This window comes from Nannospalax galili, unplaced genomic scaffold (assembly GCF_000622305.1).
Source record: "Nannospalax galili isolate Female #2095 unplaced genomic scaffold, S.galili_v1.0 scaffold816, whole genome shotgun sequence".
Classification (NCBI taxonomy): Eukaryota; Metazoa; Chordata; class Mammalia; order Rodentia; family Spalacidae; genus Nannospalax; species Nannospalax galili.
In genome coordinates, this window is record NW_008338116.1 from 645,278 (window position 1) to 654,115 (window position 8,838).

At 35.3% G+C, this 8,838-nt stretch overlaps 1 protein-coding gene across 12 annotated transcripts in view; it reads left to right on the forward strand.

Annotated features, from left to right (window-relative positions):
- Positions 1–8,838, forward strand: part of Ralgapa1 (Ral GTPase activating protein catalytic alpha subunit 1) — a 276,016-nt gene that overhangs the window by 183,504 nt on the left and 83,674 nt on the right. For all 12 annotated transcript variants that reach the window (XM_029563450.1, XM_029563452.1, XM_029563451.1 and 9 more), the window contains 2 exons: positions 4,300–5,161; positions 7,742–7,813. In XM_029563450.1, coding sequence (XP_029419310.1) covers positions 4,300–5,161; positions 7,742–7,813 — 934 coding nt within the window. The remainder of the gene's footprint in view (positions 1–4,299; positions 5,162–7,741; positions 7,814–8,838) is intronic.

Genomic DNA, 8,838 nt, shown 5'->3' on the forward strand with positions numbered 1-8,838 from the left:
AACTTAGAAAAAAATTACTTTTCCTATATCTAAAATTGAAATTTGTCCTTTAAGTGTTTTCAGTGTTAATAATTATAACAGATCTCAACAGCTTTTTATTGCTTGCTGTTTTTGTATGCTATTTGGGGTGGCAACGAGTATTTGAGTAGGTAACTTTGGTTTGGTTTGGTTTGGTTTGTTTTGTTGAGGTAGGATTTTGTAGCTCAGGCTCAATTGACTTCCAGATCATCCTGCCTCAGCCTGCCCAAGTGCTAGAATTACACAAATGTGCCACCATGCCCAGCTCCTCAAGCTCTTTTAAATCGAATTCTCATTGCTTCTTCCTTGTGAAGAGAATGTATAGGATTGACTGGTACTTGGCTAGGGGTTTATATTCTAGGGAAGGAGCTCAGTCATTTTGGGGGTTTATTTATAAGCCAGTTTAAAAAAGTAGTTCCTAAAAGCTATGTTTCTTGCAGTACTATCAATAGTGAATGATTTGTATTGTATCTATTATTTTAAGATTTGTGGATAGAGTTTTAAATTCATCTTTACAAATAAATCTGTACTACTCTGACAGAAAAAGAAAAGGGCGGAGTTTAGAGAGTTTTAAATGATTGTGTCCATAGTCACAGAGCAAACAAAAGCCACAGTTTCTGCTGTGAATCCCATTTGTGATCCTTTCTATTAAATTATACTCTTTTCTTCATAATGTAAATGTTTATGTTTTGTAAAGAAGATTCATTGTTTAGAATGAGTCACCTATGTAAGTATTTCACTCATCAGAAGAAATTGAGAGCAAAGAGAAAAAATTTTCTGCATAAAAAATTTTCAGTTTTACTTTTTCATTACCATTTAAAACATAATTTAGTCATATTTAGATGTGCTTTTTCAGTTGAGCCTAGCTTTTATGTAGTAACTGTGTAATACTTTTTTTGAAGTTCCTATGCACAGAAAATTTTAAATTCATTGTTTTCATATGTCACAAAGAGAAAAAGGCAGTTTTAAGGGCCGGTTAATGTGTAAATTAGAACTGATATGTAAGACTACAGACCAGCAGGTAAATCACTTAACTTTCTGAGCCATTTCTGTGTGAAATGAGGACCCCTAGCTAGATGATGCACTTAAAGCGTGAACATCCATTATATACTAAGTAATAATTAGAGAAGGGACAGTAGACATTAAATTTAAGCCACTCCGATTTCTCATCATCTAGCTACATCTAGTCCTGAAAATGGAAGAGTAAATTAAAATTAATCATTCAGTGTTTAAAATGTAGTATTAAATGGATGATTTTCAGAACTAGCATCAGCATAATTTAAAAGCAACTCAATATACTTTTAAAAAGCCTTCATATTTACATATATGTGCACATAAAATTTGACCAATTATGGAAGATTAATTTTTTTTTGGTCTTTTTGAGACAGGATCTCCCTGTAGTCCCAGCTGGCCTGGAACTCACTTTGTAGACCAGGCTGACCTTGAACTCACAGAGATCTGCCTGCCTCTGCCTCCCAAGTGCTGGGACTAAAAGCATGTGCCTTTTTTTGTTTGTTTGTTTGAGATGGGTTTTACCATGTAGCCCTCACTAACTGAGAAATTTTGATCAGGCCAGCCTTGAACTTCCAGAGATCTGCCTGTCTCCTAAGTGCTGGGATTAAAGGCTTATGCACCCACCATGCCTGGCTTGGAAAAATTTTTTAAACTATGTTTATTAATATTTACAAAAACTACAGTGTACAGAAAAATTCATATAGTAATAAAAATAATTTAAAATTTAGTTTTCCCTACATGATAACATCCCCTTATGGAATCACATGTGGACACTGCCATTTAAGGACTTATTTTGCACTGAAAAGGTGTTGTATCTTGAGAGAGCATTCAAAGGACTTATCTGAAGTATACTATACATATGAACTCATTAGTATCTCATTTTTAAAATCACCCTTTCTTGTTCTACTTTCTAAATGTTATAGTATACCTACACATGCATTTGTTTACATATATACATATACATTATAGGTTAGGATCTGCATATGAGGGAGAGCAAGCACTTTTTTTCTTCCTGAGATTGAATAGCATAGCTTAATATTATATATTCTAGGTCCATCCATTTTCTTACAAATTTTTTGATTTAATTTTTCTTTAGAGCTGAATAATATTCCATTTTATATTTGTACCAGATTTTCATTCTCCATTCAGAAGATTAAAATTTTAATGGTAACATTTTAGAAGTCAATGAAAGCCTAAAGAAGACTGTTCTTTGTTATAGTTGGAGAACATGTTATTGGTATTGATAGCATAGAAACTGGCAGCTCACCTTCTTCCTATACCCAGTGCTATAGTTCTGCATTTTGAGGCCTGTAACCTTAAAAATAACACTAATGTCTTGCCTCTTTTTAAGAAATCATAGCAGCAGTACACAAGCTAGTTTTTTTTTTGAGTTAGGTTTGTTGAGATAGTTTATATAAAATAAATTATTCTTTTGATGAGAGAATTTTTCTGTTATATTCATTATGTTAGTAGCTACACAGTTCTATATACATTTTACCCCAGATCATCAAGTTAAACACTTTAAATTAGAGATTTTAGCTTGGGCTATTCCTCAGTGTTAGAGTGCTTGCCTAGCATATGTGAGGTCAAGTTAAGTCCCCAGTACCACCACCACTCCTCAAAATGAAATTTAATAATGTGTAAAGCAGGACATTTAAAAGTCTGTATTTATTCTGATAAATTTGTATTTAATCTGGTAGCTAGGCATCTAGTGTTCCCAACTGGCTAACTTTCAGAAAAATATAAATAATACTAAAACAAGATTACTCTCTGACTATAGGAGAATAATACAGAAATATAGTCATTCTGTAACTGTGACTAAATCTAAGTAGAGGTAAGAACTCTAACAACCCCCATATACAGCAAAGCATCCTCTTCTAACAAGAATTACTAATACTTCTTACCAGTGACAATTCTCCTACTCCTTAAGTGTAAAGTATCAAGAAAATGACCAATTATCTCTGCTTTCTAACACCACTCACTCTAAAATGGGTTCAGCCCTCCCTAGATGGCAGGATCAGCTTTTCAACAGTTGGCTTTGCTGTCCATTCTTTCTGCTTCCTTCTTTCTGTGATCTGTCTTCCCCTCCCGTGTTCCCTTCCTCTTTCCTCCTTCATGTCCTGATTTAAGACTTCTTGCCTTTCTAGACCTTGCAAGCTACTCTGTTGCTTTAGTTTTCTTACTTTATTCTTTCATGTAACTTACTTAAATTACTCAAATGAATGTGCTTATCCAGGTTTCTTAATGTGTGTAAAGAAGGAAAAAATGCTTTTTGTATGATTCTAAAGTAGACCATGTTGAGTCAAAAGAATTCCTTAGAAAACTGTAATATCTAAACAAGCAGAGCCATCATTAATATTTTTATTTATTTTATTTTGTTTTTATTTTTTAAAGCACAGGGGAGCAAACCTAGGTTTTTGCTATTGCTAGGTAAATGCTACACCACTAAACTACATCCCTGACCCATTTTCTTTAGATTTATTTTTATATTTTTAAATTATGTGTGCATATGTCTGTGATGGGGGTATGTATATGTGAGGGCAGGTGCCCAAGGACCCGAGGCATATTGAATCTCCTGGAGCTGAAGTTCAGGTAGTTTTGAGCCACCAGACACGGCTACTGGAAACCGAACCAGGTCCCCTGGAAGAGCAGCCAGAGTTCTTCCCCACTGGGCTGTGTCTTCAGCCTCTGCAGCCCGTTTTTGAATTTGGCCTTTAAAATAAGCTTTCCTTTTCATATGTGGTTGTACTGATTCTCTGTTTATGTTCATCTCATTCCTGAAATTTGATTCAGATATCACTTTTCTCTGACATACTTTTATTATCAATAAAAGCCAGAATTAAATGACATTTAAAGATGTTACAAAGTATGTCTCTGAATCTGGAATGTATTCATGAGATAAGATTATCAGTTGGATAGATTTCATTGGCTTTTTAATCTGTGTATTTAGTGTATTTCAGGTGATTGATTTCAAATACTTTTGATCTTCAAAAGTGATCTACATTTAAAAGCTTTTGTTCAAATTGTGGATCCATTAGCAACAATTTCAAAAAGGGCTTCTTTATGAAATAAAGTTTCATGAAAAGAGTCTTCTTCACTCTTTGCCATCATTCATATAATAAGAAAGCTAAATTGAATGTGTTGACACTTATTCAGCTACTTAATTATGATTTCAACAATGTGATAGTCCTTATTTTGTTCCTAATATTCCATTGTTTTATGACTTCTAGATAGCTATTCCCACTCATTTATGGTTTTTATTTACAGTGAAAACTCAAATGCAACAAGGATTAATCTCAATAGCAGCCCGTACTGTTATTACTCATCTGGTGAATCACTTAGGCCATTATCCAATGAGTGGTGGTCCTGCTATGCTAACAAGTCAGGTGTGTGAAAACCACGACAATCATTATAGTGAAAGTACTGAACTTTCTCCTGAACTCTTTGAAAGTCCAAATATCCAGTTCTTTGTGTTGAACAATACAACCTTAGTGTCTTGTATCCAGATAAGATCAGAAGACAGTATGCCTGGAGGAGGTTTATCAGCTGGCCTTGCATCAGCAAATTCCAGTGTTAGAATAATAGTACGTGATCTCTCTGGAAAATACTCATGGGATTCTGCCATACTGTATGGACCACCTCCTATAAGTGGCTTCTCTGAATCTACATCTTTCATACTTTCATTGTCTCACCAAGAGAAGCCAGAAGAGCCTCCTGCATCTAATGAATGCTTAGAAGATGTAACCGTAAAAGATGAACTATCTCTCCAGTTTAAAAGGTTTAGAGAAACTGTACCAACCTGGGATACAATAAGGGATGAAGAAGATGTTCTTGATGAACTCCTGCAGTATTTAGGCCTTACGAGTCCTGAATGCTTACAGAGAACTGGAATCTCCCTCAATGTTCCTGCTCCACAACCTGTATGTATTTCTGAAAAACAGGAGAATGATGTCATCAATGCTATCCTTAAGCAGTACACAGAGGAGAAAGAATTTGTAGAGAAGCACTTTAATGACCTAAACATGAAAGCTGCAGAACAAGATGAGCCAGTGCCTCAGAAACCTCAGTCAGCATTTTATTACTGCAGATTGCTTCTTAGTATATTGGGAATGAATTCTTGGGACAAACGGTAAGGATAAAGGGAAATTTTCCTTGTTTAAAAATGTTAGCCTTGTCTTCTTCTGATCAAGGACTTTAGTCTCTCTTCTTTTCCTTACTAAATTATATCTGCCATTTGCTTATTTGGCCAGTGGGCAAATTGGATTTTTTGGTTGGTTCATTGGTTTGGGGTTGTTTTTTTGTTTTTAAACTGTTGAGTTACACTAAAATTCAGGGCACTAAAAAGATAATTTAATCTAATACATTCTTTTTTATATTTTATTTATTATTTTTTTATGTGTATGAGCGTATTGCCTGCATGTGTGTAAGTGCATCCTTGTCATGCAATGCCTGTAGAGGTCAGAAGAAGGCGTTGGATCCCCCTGGAACTGGAGTTATGGACAGTTGTTAGCTGCCATGTGGATGCTAAGAATCAAACCTGGGTCCTCTGCAAGAGCAGCCAGTGCTGTTAACCACTGAGCCATCTCTCTAGCCCATAATCATTCTTAAGCCCATCAGAGTAACTACTATATGATTGTAATAAAAAAAAAAAAAACAATTTTTTTTTGTCTTTTTGAGACAGGGTCTCCTGTAGCCTCAGCTGGCCTAGAACTAGCTATGTGGCCAGGCTGACCTTGGCTCACAGAGATCCGCCTGCCTCTGCCCTCCAAGTGCTGGGATTAAAGGTATGTGCCACCTTGCCCGCTTTACTATATTTTTTTAACCTTTAAGCCTATCAGTTTTTTTAAATGTGATCATTTCAAGTTTGAATTAGGAAAATTAACTTGAGATTTAGGGTCAAATTAAGAAAATTTCCTTTTATTAAATTCTCTATTTTATTTTCTTATGCCTGTTACAAATTGCAAAATCTTACAAAATTTAAAATACTACTGCACATAGTAGTACACACATGTAATCTCAACACTTAGGAGGTAGAGACAAGAGGATCAGGATTTCAAGACTGTCCTGGGCTACAAGAGATTCTGTCTCCCAGTATAATACAGGTACATTTAACACGTGCAAGGCCTTATATTTAACCTCCAGCAATAGAAAATACCAAAACCAAAAATCTTACAATAATAAAATTAGGAAGTTGTTAAATGAAAAGAACATTGGACTTAAATCAGAAGCCTAGTTAGAGATACTTATACTTTGAACCTTGTGAGAATATTTATTACCTCAATAGTAGAGAGAAATAATGTTCAAAAATACTTGGGATTCTACTTTATGTAAAGCATTACTAATTACATTAAGGTCTTTTATTTGTTTGGTTTAGTTTTTTGAGACAGAATCTCACATAACCCAGACTGGCTTTCAACTCAGTATGTAACTGAGGATGACCTTGAACCTCTTGGTCCTCCTGTCTCCACCTCTGTCTGAAGCAGTGGGGCTGCTAGTGTGTGTCAACTGTATTTAGGTTTTGTTGATTTTTTTTTTTGTAATAAGAATTGAACACAGGACCTTGCACATGCTACACATGATTTCTATTACTGAGCTCCATTCCTTGTATTTTGTTTTTAATTTTTGTGCTATTAACAGCTATAGGAAAATGGAAGGAGATGCATTATTTAATGTAACATTAAATAATAGAAATGTGTCATCTCTATTCAACTTATAGTAGGAGGGAGAAGCTCGGAACTCAGCGGATGAATAAATCTTGAATATGTCAAACATACGTGAGCGCTGTGGTGGTAGTCTTCACTCTTACCTGTTTAGCATTTATCTTCTCACTTGATGTAAAACCTCCATTTACTAGGCTGTCTCCTTGCCTAAAGCCATTTTAATTACTTGCTTATTTTGTGGAGGGTGGGGCACATGCACATGCCATGGCATGTATGTGGAGGAAAAAGGACAGTTTCCAGGAGTCATTTCCCTCCCACATGGGTCCCAGTATCAAAGTAAGGTTGTCAGCCTTGATGGTAACCACCTTTACTTGCTACACCATCTTTTTTCTGGTTCCCTAAGCCAGTTTATATAAAGAACATTGTTGGTCTTATGCCATGTCCAACTACAGATAATTGTCATTTAGTTATTATATAAATAGATTCTAGTTTCTTGTAGAATGGTCTATATCTTGTCTACTAAAAAAAAGGTTAAAGATAGAAAGCTGTATTTTTTTTCCTTAAGTATTGATTTTATGTACATATTTAACACCCATACAGTTAAAACTGTATGTTTCTTTATATCTTAAAAAATATATTTAATAGGGCTAGGGAGGTAGCTCAGTGGTAGAGTGCTTGCCTGGCATGTGCAAGGCTCTGGGCTGATTCTCTAGCACCACACACACGTAAAATGTTTTAATACATGCAATAATAAAACAAGGAAATGAAGCAAATTCCTGTAAGTACTCGTATGCATTTTTCATGGCATCTGCAAGGAAAGATTGAACTGGCCTAGACATGATCCACTAGCAGAAACGAATGAGGGCCCGGTAGAAATAATGACATATATTCTTTACATTTTTTTTAGGGTCTATTCTCCTTTGTGTAGGAAGTATGAAAAGGGCAAGAAAAGTATAAAAAGTTGCATGAGTAGAGTGGAAAGTATTTCCGGGATTGTGATGTCATTCACTGCAAAGGTGATGAAAATGTTTATAAATCTCTCTATTTAGGAGGAGCTTTCATCTCCTGAAGAAAAATGAAAAGCTACTTAGAGAACTTAGGAACTTGGATTCAAGGCAGTGGTAAGTTGTTGGAAAACCTTCATATTTACATCTAGAAACTCTGAAGTATTTCTCTGTTGACAATATGCTGTGCATAGTCTTGTAAGCAGCTGTTGAGTTACTGTTTTTCTTTCCATTTTTTTTTATTTTATTATTATTATTTTTTTTTTTTTTTGGAGACAGAGTCTCCCTGCAGCCCCAGCTGCCCAGGAACTCACTATGTAGACCAGGCTGGTCTCAATGTCATGGAGATCTGCCTGCCTCTGCCTCCTGAGTGCTGGGATTAAAGGCATTGCACCATGCACCACCACTCCTGCCTTGACTTACTGCTTTTTTTTTTTAAACCAACTATGTCATATCTTAGAAAGAATATATTTTAAAAATTAAGCACTGCATTATTGATGTATTTGAATTATTTATATTCCCTTCTTGCATTTCAAAATCATCTTTTGAATGAATTGCAGAAAACTAATTGACTCTGTAAAATGTCCTTAAATTTTTGTACCATACTTGGACAGTCATAGCTCATCTACTACTGCGGTGCTTTGATGGATTAGGAAGGTAATTAGAAACAAGCTGTCTGCTCTAACATCTGTTCAACAAAAATTCAAAGTGAATGAGCTGATTTGGGCTTTGACTACGTGAATAGCTCCATGTCTCTTCTGTAAAATTTCTCTGCTGAGCCATCTTCACTTTGCGTTCCAGAAAGGCCACCTTTTATTCTTGTGTATACTCTGCTTTATATCCTTTCTGCCTCTTTAAAATCTTCTTCAAAAAAAACACTCTTCATCTTATATTTTTTTGTTTTCATAGACATGCTTGCTAGCTCTCTTTAAACTGAAAAACAACCAAAAGAAAACTCACCTTTCCAAGGCACAGTCCTTATCGCTTTATGCCGTGTTGTAATGAATTCATGGACAACTGTAACCATTACTCACTTCTAGACTTCTGACTGGCTTTTGTTGTGGGAGTTTTAGCTTACTTCAAAATACTTGAAAATAATTTTTATTTGGGGTGTGTGTGTGTGTGTGTGTGTGTGTGTGTGT